The sequence below is a fragment of the Aureobasidium pullulans genome (genome assembly GCF_000721785.1).
Source record: "Aureobasidium pullulans EXF-150 unplaced genomic scaffold scaffold_4, whole genome shotgun sequence".
Lineage (NCBI taxonomy): Eukaryota > Fungi > Ascomycota > Dothideomycetes > Dothideales > Saccotheciaceae > Aureobasidium > Aureobasidium pullulans.
This window is the reverse complement of record NW_021941024.1, coordinates 414,601-439,467: the sequence shown is the minus strand read 5'-3', so window position 1 is coordinate 439,467 and position 24,867 is coordinate 414,601. Positions and strand designations below refer to the sequence as shown.

The 24,867-nt window shown below is 49.9% G+C and overlaps 9 protein-coding genes across 9 annotated transcripts; 3 read left to right on the top strand and 6 right to left on the bottom strand.

Annotated features, from left to right (window-relative positions):
* Positions 1–1,473: 1,473 nt before the first annotated feature.
* M438DRAFT_343364 (uncharacterized protein) lies at positions 1,474–3,416 on the bottom strand. Its single transcript, XM_029904968.1, has one exon. It carries the CDS (start codon positions 3,175–3,177, stop codon positions 1,597–1,599), a length of 1,581 nt encoding a protein of 526 aa, XP_029763132.1. The 5' UTR covers positions 3,178–3,416; the 3' UTR covers positions 1,474–1,596.
* A 4-nt stretch (positions 3,417–3,420) lies between these two features.
* M438DRAFT_343363 (seryl-tRNA synthetase) lies at positions 3,421–5,237 on the top strand. Its single transcript, XM_029904967.1, has one exon. It carries the CDS (start codon positions 3,532–3,534, stop codon positions 5,023–5,025), a length of 1,494 nt encoding a protein of 497 aa, XP_029763131.1. The 5' UTR covers positions 3,421–3,531; the 3' UTR covers positions 5,026–5,237.
* Positions 5,238–5,485: 248 nt separating this feature from the next.
* M438DRAFT_268499 (uncharacterized protein) lies at positions 5,486–7,141 on the bottom strand (the record flags this gene model as incomplete). The annotated part of the gene is made up of 1 exon (XM_029900260.1): positions 5,486–7,141. The coding sequence occupies one exon, from the start codon at positions 7,139–7,141 to the stop codon at positions 5,486–5,488; it is 1,656 nt and encodes a 551-aa protein (XP_029763130.1).
* Positions 7,142–7,698: 557 nt separating this feature from the next.
* Positions 7,699–9,652, top strand: M438DRAFT_363088 (uncharacterized protein). Its single transcript, XM_029907626.1, has 2 exons — positions 7,699–7,998; positions 8,058–9,652. Exons 1-2 carry the CDS (start codon positions 7,956–7,958, stop codon positions 9,500–9,502), a joined length of 1,488 nt encoding a protein of 495 aa, XP_029763129.1. The 5' UTR covers positions 7,699–7,955; the 3' UTR covers positions 9,503–9,652.
* A 407-nt stretch (positions 9,653–10,059) lies between these two features.
* On the bottom strand, positions 10,060–10,500 carry M438DRAFT_251396 (uncharacterized protein; the record flags this gene model as incomplete). Its single annotated transcript, XM_029899650.1, has 1 exon — positions 10,060–10,500. A coding segment is annotated over one exon (441 nt), but the record flags the coding sequence as incomplete, so codon positions are not given.
* Positions 10,501–10,911: 411 nt separating this feature from the next.
* M438DRAFT_363087 (putative alpha 1,3 glucan synthase) lies at positions 10,912–19,045 on the bottom strand (the record flags this gene model as incomplete). The annotated part of the gene is made up of 13 exons (XM_029907625.1): positions 10,912–11,951; positions 12,002–13,594; positions 13,663–13,688; positions 13,738–13,844; positions 13,896–14,528; positions 14,591–14,656; positions 14,708–14,991; positions 15,122–17,272; positions 17,324–17,448; positions 17,495–18,090; positions 18,140–18,404; positions 18,455–18,630; positions 18,680–19,045. The coding sequence occupies 13 exons, from the start codon at positions 19,043–19,045 to the stop codon at positions 11,020–11,022; spliced, it is 7,320 nt and encodes a 2,439-aa protein (XP_029763127.1). The 3' UTR covers positions 10,912–11,019.
* A 128-nt stretch (positions 19,046–19,173) lies between these two features.
* M438DRAFT_159333 (uncharacterized protein) lies at positions 19,174–20,244 on the bottom strand. The gene has a single exon (XM_029899035.1). It carries the CDS (start codon positions 20,072–20,074, stop codon positions 19,373–19,375), a length of 702 nt encoding a protein of 233 aa, XP_029763126.1. The 5' UTR covers positions 20,075–20,244; the 3' UTR covers positions 19,174–19,372.
* Positions 20,245–20,858: 614 nt separating this feature from the next.
* Positions 20,859–22,229, top strand: M438DRAFT_353007 (uncharacterized protein; the record flags this gene model as incomplete). Its single annotated transcript, XM_029906833.1, has 4 exons — positions 20,859–20,867; positions 21,118–21,408; positions 21,466–22,142; positions 22,205–22,229. 4 exons carry the CDS (start codon positions 20,859–20,861, stop codon positions 22,227–22,229), a joined length of 1,002 nt encoding a protein of 333 aa, XP_029763125.1.
* A 792-nt stretch (positions 22,230–23,021) lies between these two features.
* Positions 23,022–23,441, bottom strand: M438DRAFT_343360 (uncharacterized protein). The gene has a single exon (XM_029904966.1). The coding sequence runs from the start codon at positions 23,434–23,436 to the stop codon at positions 23,188–23,190; it is 249 nt and encodes an 82-aa protein (XP_029763124.1). The 5' UTR covers positions 23,437–23,441; the 3' UTR covers positions 23,022–23,187.
* Positions 23,442–24,867: the final 1,426 nt, after the last annotated feature.

Below are 24,867 nucleotides of genomic sequence, written 5' to 3'. Positions count from 1 at the left end.
GCAGAGATGTTACTGGTTTTGTAGCAGGCTTTGTGTGAGTTTATCAGAGTCTATAGAGTATGTGCGTGAAGATTATGGATTGCTATGGGATGCTGGAGATTGTTTGTAGATTGTCTGTAGATTGTCTGTAGATTGTCTGTAGATTGTCTGTAGATTGTCTGTAGATTGTCTGTAGATTGTCTGTATGTTCTCTATATGTTCTCTGTAAGTCCCCTGCAAATCCCCTGTAGGATTTCTAGAGTAGAACGCCGTATAATGAGTAAGCTGTTGTGAAAGTGAAGGAGATTATAAGGAAAGAGGCAGGTGAAAGAGTGAGAGAGGAAAGTCTAACCTAACAGAGTCTGTAGAAGTCTGCTATGGAAAGAATGTCAAGATGATGCGGACTTAATAACAAAGTGCAATACTTCCCAAAGTCGGAGCGACCTTGGAAAAGTCTGTTATAGAAAGAATGCAAAGATGATGTAGATCGAACAATAGAGTGTAATACGCCCGAAAGTTGGAGCAACCCTGGAAAAGCCTGTCATGGAAAGAATGTCAAGATGATGAGACCCGTTGGCAAAGTGCGATACGTCCACAAGTCGGAGCGACCCTAGAAACGCCTGACGGAAATGAGATGCGAATATGGCAGTGCCCGGAGGACCCGATAGCAAGATCAACCTGATTGAGCGACCCTGGAAAAGCCTGAAGATGCGAATATGGTAGCAGTCGGAGGACCCGATGGTGAAATCAAATCATCTGGCCGACCCTGGAGTAGCCCGTCGTGGAAAAAATGTCAAATTGGCCATGTTCGAATGACCGAATGGCAAGACCAAACCGCCTGATCGACTCTGAAGTAGTCTGCTGCAAAAGAGATGTGAGAATGACGATGGCCAAATGACAGAACGGCAAGATCGAACCGTCCGAGCGACTCTGGAGTAGTCTACTTAATCAAAGACGTAAAAACGAGAACGACGGAATGACGAGATGGACAAGATCGGACCATCCAAGAGACTCTGGAAAACCCTGCCATGGAAAGGATGACACTACGACACTACGACAATGCCGAAAAACCCCAGATGGCAAGGTCAAACCATCTGGACGACCCTGGGATGGTCTGCTCAACTAAAGATATCAAGATATCTGAGAAAAGCGCCAAAAAATACCAGAATGATTAGAACCAAACCATATGACAGACCCTGAAGCAGTCCTGCCCGATCAAATGTCAAGGTTCGAGCATGGTTTGATATCAGCAGAATGACAGGATACGAAACATCGAGTGACCCTGAATCAGTCCGTCCAGCCAGGAAAAATCGAATGCGCATTCTAAGCCTCAGATCATATTTCTTTCGTAGATTTCAGAGACATCGCATTTTGCTCGTGCAAGGGTGTTCAAAGAAAATGAGTGATTATCATCAACGGAAGTCGATGAAATACGGAAACTAATTTGGTAGTAAACGTGGGTATCGTGAAAATCAGACGAGAACAGTAAAACGCAAAAAAAAAAAAAAAGACAAAACAAATCGTCGTGGCTGGAGAAACCAGAGACTAGAAACACTCGCTGTTCCTCCTTCATTATCGTCATCAAGCATCAGTTCGTAATCGCAGGCCTCAAAGCTATCAACCGTTCCAAGGGAAATCATCTTCCAGCACTTTCGTACAAGTTAAATACCCCAATCCGGTCGATGGCACGGCAGCACTCCCTCGGCCTGCGCCTGAGGGTGGCACAACACTGCTGAGATCAAGCTCGAGGAAGTTGCGAGTGAGTGGTTTGACAGCATCTCTGGCTAGATTCTTCAGCTCGTCGACTCTACGCTCAAAGCGCTTGAGGTTGTCGCGTGAATACATTTCGGGTGTGAGCTTGAGGAAACGTTTGCACTCGTCGTGATTGAGATATGCTTCTTTATTTGTGCTGCCCATGAGTCGATATACGCGACCTAGACTCTGACTTGACTGAGGTTGTTGAGATGTTGCTGGTTTCGTGGTGACCAGCGCACGGGAGCTGCTTTGTCGACCTGATCTACCTGACACGGAGGCAGAGGCTGACACGGCGTCTGAGGTTGAAGGCCGTGATGAGTTCTTGAGGATAGAGACTGGAGCTGGGGTTGTGTTTTCGGCCAGCCATTGGCGGAAGAGAGACATGGCCATCCAATCCAGATAGCCGTTTGACGGGTTCACACGCTCACCTCGGCTAGTAGTCAAGGTGAGTCTGAAAAGCCGGATCTCGATACGCAATTTCATATCTTCCAGCTCTTGAACCTTGTCCTCGATGATATCAAGGACCAGAGGGTCGATGTGGTTGACGAGTTGAGACTGTGCTTGTGGCCATTGTCCTACAACGTGGATCAAGGCTTCTGTGAAGATGACGCGTGACTTGGCTAGACAGGCGAGTTTGAGGTATGATGGAGGGTAGCGAGCAATCTGCTTGAACAGACGTCCTTGGAAGCCCAGAAGGTGGTGGTCTACTCGGGAACCTACGACATCCAAGGCATCGTACATCTGAGCTAGATGCAGTAGTGCCTTTGACTCGGTATAAGCATCAGCAATGTTGATGTTGCTAAGCGTAGGTGGGAAGTTGTAGAAGATGCGGAAGAGATTGTCATAGTCGCGCAGTAATTCATCGTCCGGGCCTGGAGGCGCAATGGGTTGTGGATTCAAAGACAAGGCTGATAGGTTCGACATGGATCGGAAGAAGGCAGAAGACGAGGCGGGCGGCTTGTTACGCGAGACGGGCGGCGGACTCTGGTTCGGAGGACATTGGATCAGACGCGGTACATCGTTGTTTCTTATGTGGTGCCAGTCGAGGACATAACTCCAGCGTCGCACGTCGGTCGAGTCCAGGCTGCTCCTGCTGGAATTTGTTTCGCCAATGCGCAATAGTGCGGCCGGGCCAGGAGCTGGCAAAGCATTGGGCACGGGTGGTCGTTTCGTGTCTATGGCGAAGAAGGACGAACACTGGCCTAGGATGATGCTGTGCAGGAGGTAGCGTTGTTCCTTGCGACCGCTGGGTGAAGAGATGACGATCTCGACATCGCCGGTATGCGCAAATACGGGAAACTCATTCAGCGGGGCCTGTGGTGAAGTTGTGTGTTGAGAGCGCGATGAGCGATGGCGCCTTGTTGTCGAGGCTCTCGAAGTGACCGAGGGTGGGCGTCGCGGAGTCTGTGGCACTTGGGGTGGTGGCTCAATGTGCGACACCATCATGGAGAGCTGTTTGCTTGCCGACCGGCATCAGTACGAGCGAGTATATTATAGAAACTGCTTGCTGCTTCCATGAAGAATTGTCTTGGGCCAGCCGAGGCGCAGTCCAGCCATCAACAAATCACATGCCCCAGCCATGTCTGTGTGGCACTGAAGACTGTACCAACCTTGGCCTGTCTCTAAAGATACCTACCTGACTTAATTCAGGAAACGTGTCTCTTTTTGCAAAAACATGTCAGGAGAGGAAGGAACAGAAAAAGGTGGCATGACGTCCCGGTCTCTGACTTTGAGGTGAAACGGGCGCGGCGTCAGTTTTGACGGACCATCGTCACGCTTGTCGCAAAGCTTCAGTCAATGTTTCTCCCACAACTGTCGACCACCAGTCGCTGCCGTACTGTCGGCCGGCTATCTCGACTCGCCTCTCGTAGCTATACACGCCCGTCAATAGCCCCTAAACCGACCGTCGACATCAGGCACATCCGTAACGCGCCCGGTCTATACGAGCAAAACTGCATCGCCCGCAACTACAAGCAGCAATCAAAAAACTCATGGCGCATCCTTGAGCTACACGACAAGCTGCAACTGCAGCAGCGACACTCCCGCAACTTGCGCGAACGCAACAACTTCCTCCGCCGTCAACTGGCAAACCCGGCAACCAGGCAGGACCCTGCTCTGCTGGAACAAGCTAAACAGCTGAAGACTGAGCTCGCCGACATCGATGCACAAGATAAACAGATCAACGTTGAGATTGAAGAGCTGGCTCTTGCCCTGCCCAATCTGAGCAGTCTGGACACTCCAGAAGGCGACGTACCTTCCGTAAAGGAGTACATCAACGAGCATCCCGACCGCACTCCCTCGCCCTCAGATCGTGTCTGGCGCAACCATGTCCACGTCGGCTCCGAACTTGACATGCTGGACTTCACCGCCTCAGCTACCACTTCAGGCTGGGGCTGGTACTTCCTCAAGAACGAAGCCGCCCTCCTCGAACAAGCTCTGATCCAGTATGCTCTGAGCACAGCTATGAAGCGTGGCTGGAAGGTCGTCTCTCCTCCCTCGATCGTCTACTCTCATATCGCCCACGCCTGCGGCTTCCAACCTCGCGATCAAAACGACGAGCAACAAATCTACGCCCTCACCCAACCAGAAAAAGACAAGAACAAGCCCTCCCTCTGCCTAGCCGGAACCGCCGAAATCCCCTTTGCAGGCATGAAAGCAAACACCGTCATCGAAGAAGCAGACCTCCCTCTCAAAATCATCGGCGCATCCCGCTGCTACAGAGCCGAAGCTGGCGCCAGAGGCATTGACACAAAAGGACTCTACCGCGTCCACGAATTCACAAAAGTAGAAATGTTCGCTTGGACGATGCCCGATAACGTCGGCGATGACCATTTCTCCGAACCCACACCTTCATCCTCGGAATCTCTCTTTGACGAAATGGTCTCCATCCAAAAGGAAATCCTTCAAAACTTGGGCTTGCATTGTCGTGTTTTGGAAATGCCAACCACCGAACTCGGCGCTTCCGCCACCCGCAAGATCGATATTGAAGCTTTCTTCCCCTCGCGCAGAGAAAAAGATGAGGGATGGGGTGAAGTGACATCCGCATCCATCTGCACGGATTACCAAACCAGACGTCTGGCCACCCGCGTCAAGACTGAAAAGTTCGGCCGCAAGCATGAGTGGCCTCACACTGTCAATGGTACTGCTCTTGCTGTACCCAGAGTGCTTGCTGCTATTATGGAAGCGGGTTGGGAGGAAAGCAGTAAGAGTATGCTTATCCCTGAGGTATTGAGGCCGTTTATGGGTGGATTGGAGAGGATCGAAAGGGCTAGTCGTATTAGTATCCAGTAGAGGTTCTTCGTCCTCTCTTGGAATTGTGATGGGTCTTTACATCGCTTTTTTCGTAACTTTCACTTTTCGTAATACTAGACCTGCTTTACTCTTCGTTTTTCATCAATGATCGGGCCCATGAAGCCACTCCGAGGGCCGATTGATTCTTGCCTTTTTCTTGCACGCATTGCGGAATTACATACACACCGCATGCATGCTTTCACATGTGATAAAAAACAGTGGGTGAGGATCGTAATTCCACTACTGGCCTGGTTTCTTTCATCTTTTCCTCAATCCAAGCCTTGTAAATCGTATATCACTTGCACAAGAATAGACAAGACAAGAGACTTTTTGGAAGTGGCACATAACCAATATTTGAAAATAACTCGACCTCCCACCCCACCCTTTCACATACCACGAAACATCGATACCAAATCATCACCCTAATATTCTTCACATCTCTTTTAGACATAAGGATCTCTCAAAGTTCCTTTTCCACACCCACAGGTACCAGAAAACAAACCCAACATCCCAACCCTCTACCCCCTCCTTCCCCAACCCTGACTCCAAAAACCCCGATTTTCTCGTGTAAATCTTTTCCTTTGCCTATTTTTGGCAACTCCAGAATTTGTCTGATCACCGTCATCTCGGGAGTTGACTCGGTGGAAAGGAGCCATTTTTTCGCTTGTGTGGTTGCGGTGGTGATGAAAATGCTCAAGGGGTTTGGCTCGGTGGTATTGGGTGTGTAGATTGAAGTGTCGAAACTGTTGATATTGGTCGTATGGGTGGGGTTGTGATTAGAAGTGGGGAGGGAGAGGAGGGACGTATGTAAGCTGCTTGATAAGTAAGGGATCGCTAGTGTGGTGTGGCCGCTCGATTTCGATATCTTGGGTTGGAGGATGAAGAATTGGCGGTGCAGGAAGCGAAGCTCGGTTAGTAAGGACAGGAGATCGGAGAGTGCTGGTGTTTTTTTGTTGATATCTTCGGAAATGGCAGAGGTGGTGGGCAGATGTGTTGTGCTGGGTGCGTAAGAATCTGTTTCTAGTTGTTGGGCTAGGGATAACCAAATATCGTCATCTGTATGCCTTTGCTTTCCCTTTCCCTTGTCTGATGGTTGGGAAGAGCTGGCGGAAGTGATAGAAGATAGTTCAGCTCGCACTTCTGGGGTGAAAGAGGCTGAGACGTCGACTTCGGAGCATAAGAGCCACACACTACTGCCATCTCTGACTCTGACGACTCTTTGTACGATTTGCAGAATCACGACTTGTGCTTTTGAAGCACTGCGAGGGAAGCTTGGCTCGACTCGTAAGCCGCATTCGACATCTGCACCATAGGGCAAATTCATGAATGTGCAACTGCCTACTCTAAGACTATTCGCTCCGGCGACGTAGTCATGGGATAGGAAGCGGATAGGTTGACCATTGATGTGCGGGTCTGTCAGAGCAAGACGGCGGAACACTTGTGGTAGACCAAGGAGGGGTGAAGATGGGTTGATAACTGGCTTGGGCGAGGTATTTGATTTCTTGGTCTTGTTTGACCTTGAGCTTATCGCCAGTTCGCGCATGGACAAGTCCACCGGAGAGTTGAGATGACTTGCTCCAGGGAGCGGCGAAGTGGGTCCTCTGGTCTTGTTTTGTCTTTTCCTGGGCCAGACAGAAGTTGGTTTGGGAGGCATGGGAGTAGAAGGATGACCCAAGCCAGCCGGGAATGAGCCTAATGTTGGCGAGTCACATCGGTCGGGCGTAGGGTACACCATACTACTGCTTTCCTGATAGCCAAACCAAATAGCAAGTTCGTCGACTAAGAAGTCGAGCTCGTTTTGATTGTAAGGCTCCTCTTGAACTGGTACGCGAGGGACCGGAAAGCAAGGTGGTGTCAGAGGACTAGGCAGTCTTGGATCCGAAGTCGGTGCGTTCAGCGAGATACCAGAGTCTCTAATTGACGGCGTGAAGAACAACGTCTTGTAGCGATTTCGTTTATGAGGGGTGTCGGCAGGAGATAGAGAGTTTCTGTATACAGAAGGAGAAGGAATAGAAGGTGTAGGTCTAGGGCTTTGAGAAGGCGATGCTGAGAGGAAAGAGCGGCTCGACAGATCAGATCTTGCCGAAGAAGAAGACTTTTGGCGTTGATGGTACATTTGTAGGATTATAAATTGTAATCTCGTTGAGAAGAGGTGCTGTTTGTACACAAACGACGAAGTAGATATACTTACCGCTTTTCCAAATCTCAAGACATGGTGCAAGCTCATGTCTGAGGCTTCGATATGACTGTCTCAAGACGTCTTTCAAAGTCAAGGATTTGCCATGACCCACGGGAGATATGCTCTCTAACTTGAGCATTAAGACTCATAATGAGGCTGGCGATAGATTCTGCCTCTGGTACTGGTATCAGAGCACGTTTGCGCTGTTGTAAGGTGTCGAAGAGATATGACACAGGACCTTGGAGTTGTATTGCTTCGAAGCAAGCTACTTGTAGTAATCACCAAGTGAATTGTATGCCCTGGGCGCAGATACCAAAACTCGAAAGATGACGGAAACAAAGGTCGAGTTGAGAGCTTCAGTGAAGTGGCTGGAAAGAGGTTGGGCTCGCGTCTTTTCGTGGATGACGCGCGATTGCCAAATCGGACGCCGACCACGAGTTTCGCGACCTGCAGTCGTTCGACTTCTGAACTCGACTCCAACAGTCCAGAGGAGCCGAAAGTCACAAGTTATGTTACCTTAGGCATTCTGGTGAAAGTGAGAGGCATGCGACGAAATTGCAGCTCTCGGAAGCTTGCCTTGCCGAAGGAAGTAGGTCGCCTTTCCAAACAGAATGCCGGTGCCTACGAGTACACCTGAGCAAGGTTGTAAATCCTACCGTGCTGCGCATAGTGTTCTTTGCTTGGCGAACAGATATAAGAACTCATGTCTGCCTTGTAGAGAATGTTATCGAAGTCGCAGTGTTGAGCTAATATGTTAGCTTCTGATAGCAAGGCAACGCTCTTGCGTCCAGCGGGTAAGAAATGATTATGAAGTTGACAGCTACCAGGAATCAATGTTAGCTAATGTATTTAGGGTACAACGAGAGACGATACATCACTCGCCAGTCTTTGGGTTACTACCGTACACTCGCGATTGGCGGGATTTATACCGTCGACCAGGCTTCGGCTACAAAGATCTCCCAGCAAACATTCGTCCCGGCTTTGAAGCATTGCGTAGCGACACATCCACTTTTGAGTGCTACCATTGAGGGTCAAGATACCGAGTCGCCCAGTTTCGCCAGGCCAAAAACACTCGACCTGCATAACCATGTTGAGATTCTGTGTACGGATGATCTAGGAAGCGGAGCCGCGGACCTCTCAGAGAAGGACTTGATTCATCGCGTCACAAATCGCACACTCGACTTCGAGTTCTCAGATGTGGAGATCACACCTCCCTGGAAAATTGTCGTGTTTCTCCTGCCTAGTCAAGATGGTGCCCAGAGATTGTTCGTTTTGTTTGCGTACTATCATTCTCATGGCGACGGAAAATCTGCTCTGGCATTTCACAAGACATTCCTGCAAGGCCTCAATCGGGAGAGCAATGTCAATGGAAACTTCATATGCGAAACACCAACGACCTCTCTACCTCCCACAATAGAGCAAGCTGGCAAGTTATCCATTTCTTGGTCCTACCTACTCAGCCCTCTGTTTGGCGCATATCTTCCTGAAGCTGTCGCCAAATTGCTCGGTCTGCGTGGTTCTACTACGCCCAAATCTGCCTATGCTTGGACAGGCAGGAGAGTTCCTTTCGATCATGGCACTTTCAGCACTGGACTCGAGTTCTTTAGTGTGCCTCATCAAACCATGGACGCAGCTTTGCGACTCTGCAGAGCACATGATGTCAAGTTCACAGGTCTTCTACACCAGCTCATTGTGAGAGCACTGAGTGAAGCGCTACCTGGCAGTCCTACTATCGGAAGCTTCGTAGCATCAACAGTCGTGGATCTGCGTCCTTTGCTTAACGGCATTGGCCCAAATGACATGTCTTGTCCTGGCCCCACCGCAGCCTTCGAGCTCTTCAGTCGCAGTAAACCCACAGATTGGAACAACTGGACTCAACCCCAAAGTGACAGTCCTATCTGGACCGTAGCTGGCCAAACTACAAAAGACGTTGCCAAATGTGCCAGCACCCTGCACGATCAACCCATCGGTCTACTATCCTATCTCAGCAAATTCCGCCCTTGGATGCAAGGGGAAGCCGAGAAAGACCGAGATACCTCGTACGAGATCAGCAATCTTGGTGTTTTTGATCCCACTGCAGGCTCCCAGAAAGGTGCTTGGGATGTTGAGTCCATGTTCTTTGCTCAGCCGGCCAACCTTTTGGGAGGTTGTCTTGCCTTTAGTGTTGTCACGAGGAAAGGAGGAGATATGACGGTCTCTGTGACTTGGCAAGAAAGGACGCTTGGTGTGGAAGAAGAACAAGCGTTTGTGGCTCGTATATGTCAGCTTATCACACAGTACTTGGGGGAGATTGCTTAAGACCACGGTGTCTTCAGAAGAAATGATTGGAAATAGGTGCTAATGCAAGAGGTAATGTTTAATAAGATGACCTTGACGAAAAAATAAGCTAGTTGGCATTGTGTGGTTTGAGCAATTTGTTGTACAGTACAATGACTTCTGCCAGAGCGGCACCCTTGTATATCCGACTGCCCGATCTTGTTAGTCTTGTTGAAGTGATGGAACTATCGATCATCTCGTCACTGACCACAGATTGTTCAAGGTCGATTGATTCCCTGCTCGCCCTCCAGATACGTTATGTGTGCTTGGTACATTTTTTCTTGGCTAATAGCATCATAAAGAGCTTTCTTATGGAACGCAGTGCGGTACTCGGCGTGATTCATCAGATGGGGGTGCCATTTGACGCAAAAGTTGACTGTGTCTGTGTAAAGTGACTGATCGGCAAGCTGAGGAGCATCGGAACCACAGATCTTGGAGATGAAAGAGATGAAGAGCAAGACCAAGCGAGCGACATTGACCGTCTCCGTAGCGAGAGGTGTCTTGTATGCAGGGAACTTGGTACTGCCGAGGTAGATGTTTATGAGTTCGAGGGCCGCTCTACGAACGGCAGGACAGTCGTACTTGTCTGCTGCAGTATAGACAGCGAGCTGGTGGTTTAGCACTTGATCCCAGTCCAATATGTAATCGTCGTTATGCCCGATTCTGTCGGTGTTGAGTGAGTGTTTGCCGTACGACATGCCGTACATATGTTTCACCATCGCAGAAACGGCTTCGAAGTTGTCATCCTGATCATCGAGTAGAAAGACAGGGTTTGTGGCCACCTGAAGGCAGTCAGACTCCGACGAGGAAACATAACCAGTAGCTGGAGGGAACCATACAGCGAATCGTGACTTGAACGTGTTACTGAAGAACGGCGACCACATACGCAACACGACTTTGTGGGCATAGATCTTGTGCTCGCCAAACTTGAGCATGATATCGAAGTCTTGTGAGTTGTTGTAGAGCGCACAATCACTAAATTTGTACGTGTTAGGCTCTTGAAGGACATGGCGGAGGTGCGCAGCATACCAGTCGTTTTGACCTTCGATAGTAACAGCCATGTCTGTCGATGTCAACTACGTATATGAGTATGTTGACCAGAAGGCGGATTTTGGCAAGGAAGGAGCGAAGAATTTGAAGGCTGTCGACTCACTTCCGGTGAAGAATGGATGTTTCGATTTGCGTGTCGAGCTGTGAAAGTATGTTGACGGATCGGGTTCAGTATGCGTAGACCAGGTGTGGATAGTCGGCGAGATAATGTTAACATAAGACTTTCAGTGCCTCGAGCATTCTGAATAAAATTCGTTATAACAGCTGATGTCTGCTAGTTAAGTTCATTCACATTGAGGTATAGTATCAAATTCACCTGCACAATTGTAACGAAACCTTTTATTGCTCGTGATAATCAGCAGTCTATCCATGTACTCCTTCGAACGCCAAATTCAAGCACTATGTAGAACAAGATAAAATGAGAAGATCACGCAAGAATGGTAACTTCGTCATGGCTTCGAGAGCTGCTCCTTTCGGAAGAATTTGAAGAAGCCGATCGGTATGACAAGCTGACAAGCCAACGCGATCCAGAACCAAGGTTTGCTGATCGCCTCGATCACACCAGCACTCAGATCTGGGAACACATCTCCAGGTCCATTTCGATTTGGTGCCGTCGCTTTCGCAATCAACATGACTGCTGTTCCTAGTACTTGAGCCGAAATGAGAGTGACGCCGATGTGAATACGCGTCAGCGTCTGCAACAGCATCATACCAAAGCCGACACCTTGCACGGCATCTAGGACGCCCAGCCACAACCAAAGAGCTCTTCCAGCTATGGCGCCGCCTACAGCACCACCAGGCATCCAAGGTAGCCACAGTCCGAATCCAGAAGTGCCCCACCATTGCTGTGTCCAGCGAGGGGCAAGCAGACCGATCGCAAAGATTGGTAGAATCCAGCTGTGGCTCTTACTGAGTTTGCTGAAGACAAACAGCATCAATGCCCAGACAATGATGAAGAAGACAAGGACTAGTATTGCGATCACCCATACAGGTGCGTAGTTTGAGCTCCACAGGTACTGCCATGACCGTCCGTACTGAGACGACAGGAAGTAGTTCTGCAGAATGACGGCAACGAAGAACCAGGATATGAGCTTGCGTCGAGCGAGAGTCTTGTAGAAACTGGGTATCTTGCCGGGACGTTGTTGGTAATAGGCAGGTAAGCTAGTGAACAGAGTAAGTGCGACCAGCCAAAGCAAAGCTGCGATTGGTAGTGTGATTGCCGCCATGATAGGTGACGAGGACAGTGTATCTTTTTCGATTTTCTGCTTTGGCGTTGCTTTGGTGATAGTCCGTCCCCAATAGAACAGACCGGTGATGTATATCTGTTGTGTACCTTGGATGATGCATGCTCGATATACCCAGGACGAGATTGGTGAGCCACCTAATCTGTGTGAGTTTGATGTCTCGTTTGGAGAGGGAACACTAGCTTACCTTCATCACCAAAGTTGAGAGCAAAGTACAAGCTTCCACTAGCCGAAGCTGCAGCATAAACACCATCTGCGACATTTCGCATCCAATCTCTGCCAGCACCCTTGGGAAGGAACGGAGCCATGCCAAGGAAAAGGAAAGCTAAGCCATACATGACAAAAGGCACGGAAAGAACGAACCGGGCCTTCATCCTGCGGAAGAGAAGCCACCAGACAACGGAGGATGCAATGTAAATGCCGCCAATGGTGTATATCATCGATGGTTTAGGATCTTCGCCACCCGTTAGCAACGTGATTTGGTAGCTGTTCGCAGCCATAATCTGCCCAAGCGCAAGTAAGAATGAATAGAGGGGCCAATCGCCAAGTCGGGTGAGCATCCAGCGTTTGACAAGAGATGGTCGTTGGTAGTTGTCTCCGAGCAAGAAGTCCTCCATTGAGCCTTCTCCAACACTCGTACGCTCATCGGCATCGGCTGATGATCTTCCAGAACCATGAGGTGAGGCACTCATTCGATTACTGTGTAACTTGGCCGAGGAGCCTCGGTCGTGTGCTCTGCCGAGCTTCGCGTCGCGATATTTCTTGAACCAGGCCTTCTCGCTGTCTACTAGATACTCTTCAATGCAAAGGTCTTTCTCAGATGTCTTGCCGTTGAGCTTATCAAGCATTGTTTCGAAAGCGCGATAGTATTCGCCAGTCTTGTCGTCAAAGTTGAGCTCGATCTTTTGTAGACTGTAGTCTTTCTTGCTCCCTACGACGGTAGTCAAGTCAAGCTGTGAGGATGTACTCAATCTTGAGGAGTTGCTGAGACGAGAGCTTGAACGATCGCGTGGATCGGCAACAGGAAGAAGGCTGTCCGCGCTTGCTCTTCTGACAGTTCTGTCGTCTGTTTGAACCGACAAATACGGCTCGGAGTTGCGATTTCGGCTCCTTCCTCTGTAGAGTTCTCTAGGGTCCGGGCTTGGTGACCTTGAACGAGTTCCGGGTACCAATGCAGGCTGTGGTGCACTCAGAGAGTCACCTCTGCCTCGGCCTTCGAGCTGATCCAAAGCATCGGCTCTTTCGGATTCTCTTGTGTAGTTATCCGCAGCTTCGCGAGAGATTGTCGCCTCCTCCATTTCCAAGCTGTATTCGCTGCCGAACGGATCTTCATCGTCCTCGGAGATGTCTGCATCAGTGATCTGTACACGAGGAGTCCTGCCATGATGGCCCGGTCCGGCTCTAGATCCTAAGGACAGCGTGCGGTTCAGGTTAGATGGTGAAGGGCTCGTGCGTGGTTGTGTTTCGTAGACAGACCCAGCGCTTGGGCTAGGGTCTCTCGCCATGGCCAGAGAGATGCTGGATTCATTTCCGAAGTTTGAAACTGATCTTCTTGATGGTTGTAGTCCGTAATTTGCTTCGCGTTGGTGAATGCGAATGGCTGTGCTTTGGAGTATGTTCAGATCTTCTACCCATTTCTGGACAGGGAATCTTTGCTTGGCTGACCGAGCTCTCATCATAGCTCGCATATCGGTCTTGGCTGCTAGGGCGTCCTCTATAGCAGACTTGAATTGGTGAATCAGATGAGCAGTTGTTGTTGATTCCACAGTAAACCACCAGCCTGCTTGTAGTTAGCACGGTGTCTTTTCGTATCCAAGGGAGCGCAAGAAAGCAGGGAAACTTATTTACCTGGCATTTGACCGAGTCCACCAACCCTGAGTACGTTAATACACTATTCTAATGCAATTCAAAATTCAGACTTACCTAGCACCAACACCGAGTGCGCCTTTGCGTCCAAATTCAACCGCGACAAGACCGAATGGCTCGTCTCGGGAAGGGATCAAGGCAAATTCAGCACCGGAGAAGATGAACTGTTGTTTGTTAGTTGAATTGTGAGTCAAGGCTTAGCAACCCTTTCTTACAGGAGGTAATGCAGTGAACTCGGGCTTTGAGTAAACACGTTTGGGGTACTTCTTCATCATCACCTCAAGCTTCAATGCTGCAAACTTGCCATACAAGTCAATCACAGGTCCAACACAGATAAGTTGGACCTTCTTGTGCTTCTCCAGGATGTGAGGAAAGACGTCAGCAATCAGATCGACACCCTTCTGGTTGCTCCACCTGCCGACAAACACGAAGAGCTCGGCTGTAGGATCGACCTCGAGGCCGGCCCATTCCTGCGCTTGTCTTCGGAGGTCACCTCTCGAGGCTTCATATGCTGGGTCAACCGTGATGACTTGATTAGCCTCTTCTTCGCGGTTCCAGGGAAGTGTGTCGGACGGATCAGGATTGGGGAGTTTGCCGATTTCCTTGAGTCCCCAGAATATAGGGTAGCGAGCAAATGATCGAGCACCATATTTATTGGACACACCAACAGCGCCGAAGCCCTTCTGGTGAACTCTCAAGTAGCTGACACCGGCGTGAAGTAAGTTGAAGACCTCACCAAATTGAACATACTTCTGGATAATATCTTTGTCGAGATTGTACACCCTTGATACTTCGTCTTGCTCTTGGTCAGTACGCATAGGCCATAGTCCTTGGAATTCGGCGTTATGCTTGTGTTTATGCGTTAGCTTGTTGTGATGGTGAATGGAAAGGGCACAATAGGTGGACTTACAAGAGAGAGACAGCAGGGGATAGTTTCTGGAAGAAGGTAGAGAGGTGCCGCACATCCATGGTAGTCCTGGGTCATGACGGTCAGCGCTGCACTGTTAAGGGATCTCGGTAGACTTACATTGATGTGGTAGATGTCGGGCTCGAATCTCTTGATGGTCTCAGCAATACAGGCGTTCCAGGCGCTGTAGTAGACGGCTGAGTCCAAATCATCCATTCTGGGTGGGTAAGGCTCAGCCTTGGTCTGTTGTCTGAAAATTGGCGCATCTAAAAGGACATAGGTGATGTTTTCGAGCTGATGGTATTGCACTTGGATCTCGTATGGACTGCCGAGGATGGTCACAATCATGGGGTCCGCGATCTGATCTACCGGATATTCGATGCCTCCTACACATGGAACGACCCCTATTATCGTTAGTAACGATTATGTCGCGCAAGAAATATACCGCATTTCGACAGCATTTTCGACTGGCGCTGTGCTTGCAGCTCGGGAGAGCTTTGGTAACCTGATCATGGATGGAACGGTTTCACTTACAGATTAAGTCCTGGTGGGTCAAACTTTTGCCCATGAGCTGGGCCATTACTCCAAGGCCACCGATCTTGACCTTCAAATTCCAATCACTGATGTCGTATTCCATCGTGGCGATAATGACCTTGCGTCTCTTGTCTTTGCCCGCGGAAGCAATGGTAATGCCAGAAGCGCCAGAATCGTAGCGTTGGTGAGATTTACCTAGGAAGAGCGGCTTCATGCGATGACCTTGCACTTCTTCGACATCGTCATCTGCTATCTTGCTGAACTTGTGGCGGTTCCAGAATGAAGGCATGCCTTTAGGCATAGAGAGACCAATCTTGTTGAATTTTACACCATAGAAGGCGCCCATATAAGTCCAGATGCTGATGGCACCAGTGAGAACAGGGATAGACCATAGCAGGGCGAAGACGAGGATTTGAATGAACCGACTGCCAGCAGGTATAAGCTTGTACTTGTAAGTAGCGTCATCAATGCTAATTCTGTAGGCCAGGTATGGGCTTGGAGGTAAATCTGTCAGATTGACCAGGGCAGGGCTTAGAGCGTCGGGAGGCAGCCTATCAAGCACAGTGTCATTATCTACGTCGCCATAGATGAACGACTGATCTGGCTTTCCATCAGGATTTATGCCCCAGACGTTCACCTGAACTTGATGTGGCCATTCGGTCATGAGATGGAATTTCCAGGTATCATCGGATAGCTTGAATGTATTTCTCAAACCACCGTCAAATCCAAACTGGTTGAAAATGCCGTTCGCGTAGAGATGAGGGAATCTCCGAGGTGCTTGCTTTTGGTCGAGATCAGCATGCTGCATGTGAGAGCTGCTTCCAGTCGTGCGGCTCCAGTATTGGAGTATGATATGATCACCGCTCCATTTCTGATGCTTTGTGCCTGACCAAGACTGTTTCTTTACAGTCGCCTTTATGCCGTCATAGATCTGCCAATCGCTCCAAGAAGAGCCCCAATTGGTCGAGTAACGCCATTTGTCAGCTCCAGCAGCTTGATGCGACACAAGCAAAGCTCCATCTGCACCTTTACTGAGCACGTTGGTACTATAGTTGGCAGTGCGTGGAAACACCATGGGATTTTCGGCTTCTCCGATGCGGAAGAAGACATGGTCCGTGGATCCAGTCGAGACACCGTCAGTCGTTGAGGCATTTTGAACGGTCAGACTGTGAATCCCATGCGAAATATCGACCAGAGTGGCTTTCCAGCTCCATGCCGAGGTGATAGCACCAACGAAAGGTGGAGGGCTGGAATCTTGGATCTTGCTACAGACAATGCTCTTGGTGTCAATTCCAGGATTGCTTTTGTCTGCCGTGGTTGAGATCACCACAATGTTCTTCGTGATGGAGTCACAGTCCATTTCTTGAGAGAACTGGAACTCGATGTCGACGGATTCTTTCTCGCCCTGTTTGACCTTGGATAAGATACGCGCATCGTGACCAGGTGCAAATCTTGTAAGCATAGGGGCAGGTTCAATCCAGTCGGCCTTACGAACGTAAGCTCTGAAGTCCCAAGCCTTCAGAGTAAGCTTATCCAGGCAGCCATTGAACGTCTTAGAACCGTCGATACCAAGCTGCTTTGGACCGCGCTTGAGCGTCAAGGTGTCGTATGGGCTGAGCAGATTCCTGACTTCATCTTCCTCGTCGAACACCGAAACGAGAGCGGTATCGTTTGACGAGCAATCGAAGTCGTAATCAACCGTGTGATTCTCGTTGCCATAAACAAGCCACACCGCCGGCTTAGCGGTTACAGACCCGGTAAGGTTCTGTACACCGTCGTAGAATTGATTACGCATTACACTCCACATGCCGACTTCTGTTGCTTCTCCATTAGACCCAGGGAGAAAGATCTGGCGAGTCTGGTTAGAGAGAGATTGCAACGACCATCCATCGTTGAGGATTGAATTCTTGGTCCTGAGATGGTAGAACGACTTGATGATGTTACGAACAGGATGTGTAGGGTCTCTGTGGTCCAAAGACACGTTGTCGTCGTTACATCCATTCGTACCTGCTTCGATAGGGAAGTCGTAGAATATATCTGCGCCGAGACTATAGCAGCCATGAGTTTGCCACGCGAGAGAAGAGGAGATAGGCTGGCGCCCAAAGACATAGTTGGAAGCTGTATTGTCGAGCGTGTAGAAGGCTTGTTCCTCTATATTAAGTCAGCTCAGCGAAATACTAAGATCAGCCCTCCAAGTCTTACCACCCCAGTTCAGTAACGGAATACCAGGCATGTGAAGCGTTGTCATGAACAGGCCAAGAAGCATCTTTTCTGTTCCGCTCTTTATGGTAGGCCAGCGAAAGACGTCTTGGTTAGATGTACCATACCTGCAATGATTAGTCGGAAACTCGCACAGTATTGTAGGATCCTTACATGTGCCTAGGGTCGAGCTTTCCAGTATTCGCGTTAACAAGATCATTGGTTAACAGCATCTCGTTCCAGCTATCGACAAAATTGTTAGGAAGATCGTAGCCGGCAGTAAGATTGCCGTCCATTCCTAGGAAGCGCTGAAGCAAGCGGTAAATGCTGTAGTGAAAAGCCGAGGCGTCCAAGGCACTCTTACCAGCCGCACGGAGAAACACCTTGTCGTCTGACTCGTTACTGGTCTTTATGGCATCTGCAAGTTCTTCAATCTTCTGGTCAAATTCTCTTCCGCGGCCAAGATAGATAGAGCCAAAGCTATTGCCTCCGGTGATCTCGCCCGCCACAAGGAAGTTCTGTTTGCCGTTGTCTCTAGCGCACTCGCGGATCGACTCGCTGAATTCGGCCAACGCATCGACAGTGGCTTGCGTGGCTTTATCTATACGAATGCCGTCTATATCGAGCATGGAGATGGTGAGACAGTGAAGGTGCTTCAGTTTGTCGAGGACTGATGGCTTCCACTCGCGTAACCTGTCTTGCACAGATGCGAACTTTGATAGCTGTCTTTGCCAGTCGGGGAATACACCAAACGCTTCGGTGTCACCATACTGATATACGTCAGATGTATGATATGAGGACAACTTGAGGCCAACTTACCTGATCGAAGTCGCTGTTGTAACACTCCGTTTGAGATGAGAGCTTATCAAATACGCCAGAAGAGATATTTGCATCTCCAGCGCCCGTCATGACAGCCCTACCACTGTCATCCCAGAAGCGAGGCAGTTTGCACGTCGACGTCTTGGTGTTACCAAAAGCGAAGTCAGGATACTGACGATCGCTCTTCCACATCACTTCATGTTCTTCGGGGACGAAAGGTGTGGATTCGTTGAGGAAGCCGTCGAAGCCAATAAGATCAGCCATGCTATACTTGGTTGTTAGACATCCTCTGTTATAATGGGCATTTATTCTTACGTTGCGAATGTGTTGTCCAGAACGACGTACATTCCACGTCTGTGAATCTCTTCAACCGCAGCTCTCCAGTCGGCAATTTTGCCAAAGTGGTGATCAAGCAGGGTGAAGTCAAGTGGGGAGTAACCATCTGACTTCCAGGGCAAGTTAAGAAATGGCGCTCCAGCGATGTACAATGCCTAAACTATCATCAGCTACGTGCAGTCATTGCAATGATAGTTTCCGTACCTTGATACCCATGCCTTGAAGGTAATCCAACGTGTCTACCAGGCCTGCCAAATCTCCTCCATGCCGCATCGTCGTGCCCATGACATCTTGCTCAAAGAGTGTACCATTTGCGTTATCGTTGGATGGATCTCCGTTGACGAACCGGTCGAGGAACAATGTATAGAACGGAAACCGCCAGTTGTCGGGTGACGGATGGAAGGTATGATCTTGCCACGTTCCAGAATAGTCCAGAGGATTGGATGCAGCTTGGTTAGTGTTCAAGTTCCAATCGGTCTCATTTGGATCATATCGCAAAGATTGTGCGAGTCGTGAGCTACACAAGAGCAGAGCTCCAAGCAAGCTCTTCGCTCTCCATGGCGGAAACATTTCGGATCCAATGAAATGCTGCCAAAAGCGGTGTCAAAGCCAAATATTGCAGTCGTTCGCTTGAACAGCAATGCGTACGGATTTGATGGTCGAGAGGGAGATGCGAAAAGGAAAGACTGAATAGCTTACCTTCGAGTACACAAGCTAGTTTTGACGAAGCTCAAGAGCTATTCACCACATAGCTACAACAGTGGCTGCCACTTAGCGCTTACCTCAACTTACACATACCCTCGCACCATAGGCATCCAAACATGATGTCTCGGACCATTATCCCAGACGGACTGCCCTGATAGGATTATGGATCCTGAAGCCTTTGAGCACCGCCTTTCACCTTGCCATGTCGAGCGTTAAGGTGCTTATGCAGAAATCCCACGTTGCCATGTCCGGATTGAGGCTACGCAAACTCATTCTGGGGTTTGCATGTTGGATACAGTGATCAGCCCTACAAGGCACGGTGTCGAACTGCGGCTGCACAGGCGGTGGGATGGACGTGAGATGTCCGGCCCGCGCTCCAGGTTGGGCAAGTGTTGGCTGTCGATTTGACAGATCCTGTGCAATGTTGCCTATCTCGCTCCCCAGGCATGGGTCGAGTCTCGAACTACTGTACAGCACAGTGCTGCAAGCCACAGGCTCCCCGCGCATGAGATCGTAATCCTTCACTTGGACCCCTAAGAACAGCGAAGCGACGCTGGTGTAGGAAGGGACCCTAGGGATCAACACTACTCGCCATTCTTGAGCAACACCAACTTGCACATTATCGCAACTCGTCGTAATATTGCAGTCAAGCATAGCAAACATGCCTGAGGCACATTGACAGGACGTAAATTGGATTACATCCCATGTGCTTATCGCGTGGGGCTGATTGTGCCTTGTTGCATGTACTGTAAGCTCTAAGGTCTTAGCTCGCGTCAGCATGCAACAGACCGGTGTACAGTACAATGATTGATGCCGGATAATTGTAGTGAGCTTGTTCAGGCCGGCCATTGACCTCTCCAGCAGCGAGAAATGAATATCTGGAAAGGATTCCATGTTGAGCTTGACGAGAGAAATGGGTCGGAGGTCATGTTGGAAGGCCTCGACAATCGACGCGGTTCACATGCAACCAACAAGCCACAATCGAGAGCATGCTCGCGTAGAATTTGCCACAGCCAATATCTACATGCGCTCCGCTCCGTAGTCTCAATATCGCAAGCCGGTGGTCACTTGAGGATGAATCGAGGAAGACGGCGATGTTCACGCCTTGGTGGAGGGTTGCCAGCCACCGGACCTTCGCTGCCAAAAGTCGTCTACTCGAGGACCATCAATTTTGGCCGAAGCCGGCTTCACACTCCATTGTGTTGCTTCCACTTATTTTTAGCCAACTACTTAGTTCTACATGACGACAAATGTCATACACTGTTCCCAGGACTTGCGCTACACATAGTAGTATGGTTTGATTCTGGACACAGCCACAAGTCTTTGGCCTCAGTTCAGGCCGCCAAAAAGTGGGGTGCCCGTACACTCTACTTCCTCTAGGATTCGTCTATCGCCAACCTGCAGCAACACTTTCAGCTGAAGGGTGTACTGTAATTAAGAAGCAACGGCGTTTAGAGAGGCTTGGATCGGCCGAACCTGCAAGACGAAAGGTCGAGGTCCTCGCGGTAGCTCGGTGAAGGCCTTGAAGCCTTACAAGGATCACGTAAATGCTAAATCGAGCAAGGCGAAGAGCTCATCGAAGCTCTCATCAGCCCCTCTTTGTAGAAAGTTACCTTGCTTATGACTGGAGGCCGAATGCTGTTGGCCAGGTACTCCGTATATTGACTGCGTAGGCGAAATGGCACAGGTACGTAGTTGGTGGAAGGTCATGCTACTTCTCTCTGTTCCACCCATGCCCCGAAGCCATGGTCTTGTCTTTTTTCCTTGCTGTCTGTACCCGCTTGCATCTATTCCTCTTGCTTGCTTCCTTATTCCATCCTTCTCTCATACGAAACTTGAAACAATAGTGCGAAGCACTCGAATAACCGCGCGCGATGCGGTGTGTCTTCTATCTGGTCGTAGCCTCTCTGGCATTTATATATGGTGTGATGGCGCAGACATTGTCAGCTAGCAGAATCGTCGCCTTGACCACGGCCACCAGTTCCAGTTCCAGCACCGCGGCGGCATCAACACAGGTTGTACTGGTGGGCTATAACTCGCATGAGTTCCATCCGAACAACCTGACCGCCAAAGCTGGAGATCTAATCGTCTTTCAATTCGTTGCCCAGGGCCATACTGTGGTGCAGGCAAACTTCGAACAACCATGTATACCGCGAGACACTTACCACCGAGATCGCTCTACCTTCTTCAGTGGTTGGTACAATGGCAGCGATGTGCTTAGCGATAATGTAGGTCACCACCTCATATGTTTCCCATACATGAACCCATCACTGACACTATAATAGCCACCAACATGGAACCTGACGGTCAACGACACAAAACCCATCTTCTTTTACTGTTCCCGTCTAGACTCCTGCCTCAAAAACAACATGATCGGCAGCATAAACCAAAACGGCACCCAAAGCCTCCAAGACCAACTCGACTCCATCCAAAAAGCAACAGTGATGCTCCAACCAGGCGACCCTCCACCAGAAGAATCCGTCTCCTCACCTACCACATCATCAACACCGTCTTCCACATCATCAACAGTGCAAACCTCAGCTGCAGCAGTCCACCACGGTGTCACTCTTTCCGGCGGCGCTATCGCTGGTATAGTGGTAGCAGGTGTAGTGGTGCTAGCACTGGCATGCGCACTTTTCTGGTTCGTAGGACGCCATCGCACGCTGAAACACAGTCTCAACTCACAATCCTCGCACTCGCAACACTCAGGTGCGGTAGAGAGTTGGGTAAACAGCACACAACCTCCCAGCACAGTAGGGGGTCCTTCATCCCAACGCCCACCATCTTACGGCGGAGATCCTGGGTTCGTGCCTGTAGATCAGCCCAAACATTGGGAATACGGGCAGCAAAGACATAGCTATATGCCTATGACGCCGCCGATCCAAGAATTAGGCGCCAGTGAACCAGTGGAGATGGAAGAAACAGGAAGGGGAAGAACGATGAGTAGGAATAGGGAAAGCGAGTAAGTTTCAGACTTTCATCATTTTTGACATACAGCAGGGCCGCTGACCACATAGACCACAGATCTCCTCTGATCCCAAAGTGGTAGGACCACCCACGAATCGTATTTTTGAGAAGGAGTAATGTTGTTTAGTAATTTGACCTGGGAAGTCTTTTTTTTGTGTACAATTTTCTGCTATATACCTCTTTGTCATTCTTTTTACTATGTTTAGTCAGCAATAAAGTCTTATACTCCCTATCACTTTATCGTGCCGTCTGCGAAGATTGATAGCAATCTTTCTTAGCCCGTTTATTGCTTGCTGCACAGACTCTGGGCTCTCGAGATGTTCAAGTGCCATGTCGATACGTGATGTGCGTCAGGTAGAGTTATTGCTACTACAGCGAAGGCGGAGAGACTGATAAGTCCGGCTAATCATGGACCTGTTCTTCTGCCTGCCTGCTTTCTCATGGCTCTCTATAGACGTGCTGTCTCACTTCTTCACCTTGCAGCGTTGCAACAGTTCGAAAAGAAGCCACTCCACGAGATGTCATCAATCTACTACGGTTCGCGAACCCTGACACAAAGTTCAGGCGCTAGAGAGTATAGAACATGCTGCTGTTGAGATTCAAAAGGGAAAAAATGCTTGAATGCTCAAATTGCGTGATACCTATGCTGTTAGGTACTAGCCGCGCTCTGAGCAGAGGATTTCCGAGTCTGGAGACCGAAAGGGTGATGGAGTGGCAGGTTTTGGTGAACACCTGTTAGATCTTGCCAGTCTCTGGGCGTGTCTTGCGCGGCAAAATGCATGTTTTGTTCTGGCCACCTTTTTGCGAAGGAAGTTTCCTTAGACCTCCTCTCCTCGTATATGCCTAGAGCGACGCGCGTGAGATGGTACATAATTTTCATTGGCCTCTTAATCTGCTTCAAGTGAGAAACAGGTCTTTGTTATCTCACACTCCCCAGTGACTGGATATCCTATCTTTAACGCCGTGCGTAAACCGTATCTTCTCCATGCCGTTCCCATCACGAATCAAGGAGACATGCATTCAACCTGTACTTGCTACAATCATCTTCTCAAGCTTCTCATGAAACCCTCAACTCCGTTCTCCGAAGTTCCTCCAAAGGTTCCGAAACCTCGAACCTCCTTTTGTGCTGTTTCCACCTTTTGTCTGAGTTGCTCGGCGCCAACATCGATCTGTTGCAGCTGGCCGAGATGTGCGTTGAGAACGCGGACGATCTGGGAAAGAGGATCCGACTCGGCGGTCTTCGAGGATTTGGAAAGGTTGGTAGAAGCAAGATTAATCTCTTCGATCATTGACGTCAGGTCGTGGGACATCGTGGTAAGACGAGTAGAGCAGCGTTCAGCAGTGCGGTAACTATTTGCAGGGTTAGCTTTTTGATCTTCTGAACAAAGACCAGACGATACGTACGTTCTCTCACGCTCAGCATCAACACCGCTGTCAACACCACCGGCCTTAGCGGCCATGTCGTCCAACACACGCTCATAGTGGTCTAGCCAGTGGCTGAGCTCTTCTTGTTGGCCTTCAACAGAGGCAAGTTGACGCTCAACCTCTGCAGTGTCGCGTTCTGCTTGGAAAGTGCGGCTGTACAACTTGCTGATCTTGTCACTGTTCTCAACCAACATGCGATCCCAGGAGCCGATCTTGGTGGCTAGTGTCGAGAATTGCTTTTGGTGCGAGGAAAGAGAGGTGGTCCAGAGGGTGATGATCTCATCGAGGGACTTGGAGTTAAGGCGAGATGTAGCTGGAGGTGTAGGTCCGGAAGTTGATGAACCCTGAGGGCCAGTAGTATTGTTGTTGTTGCCACCACCATTGCCGACACCGCTGCCATCACCGGATGCGGATGGCGCAGCTGTGGCAGTAGCGGGCTTGAGGTTGAAAGCGGAACCTCCAGTCGAGGCGGGTGTACTAGACTCGGCAGGCTTTCCGCCTAGCGAGAACGAAGGTGTCGAGCCCGATGTAGCGGTTGTGGAAGTAGGAGCGGCTGTGGAAGAGGATGCCGCAGCGTCATCCTTCTTAGCACCACCAAGGCCACCAAAGAGACCACCAGCGGGAGTTGCAGGCTTTGCAGGCTCATCCTTTTTAGCACCACCAAGACCGCCAAACAGACCACCAGCAGGAGCAGCAGGCTTAGCAGCCTCGTCCTTGTTCTGAGCAGGTGCACCAAAGAGTCCTGGTGAAGAAGCAGGCTTTTCGGCGGCATCCTTGTTCTGACCACCCAAACCGCCAAACATAGCTCCAGCGGGTGCAGCGGGCTTACTTGCGGCATCGTCTGTCTTAGGTGCGAACAAACCAGATGCTGGTGTGGAGGCAGGAGCAGCAGGTGTCGATGAGGCACCGCCCATACCGCCAAAAAGACCGCCTGAAGGTGCAGATGTTGTAGCTGAGGCAGGTTGAGTAGAAGCAGGAGGCTGAGATGTGTTGCCGCCTAGGGAGAAGCTAGGTTTCGAAGAGTTGCCGCCCAATGAGAAAGCAGACTGGCCAGCAGGCGCAGACTGGAGAGTTGAGGAGGTAGCACCACCAAGATTGAACGAGAGCTTACTTGCGGGGGCTGCACCTTCTGCGGGTTTTTGACCGAACACTGAAGGAGCGGCGGAAGAAGAAGCCTCATCCGCCTTCTTTCCGAATGAACCAAATGCGTTGTTAGACGCAGGAGCATCAGCAGCCTTTTGTCCAAACACACCACCACCAGTACCACCGCCTAGAGCAGCGCCAAATGCTGGAGC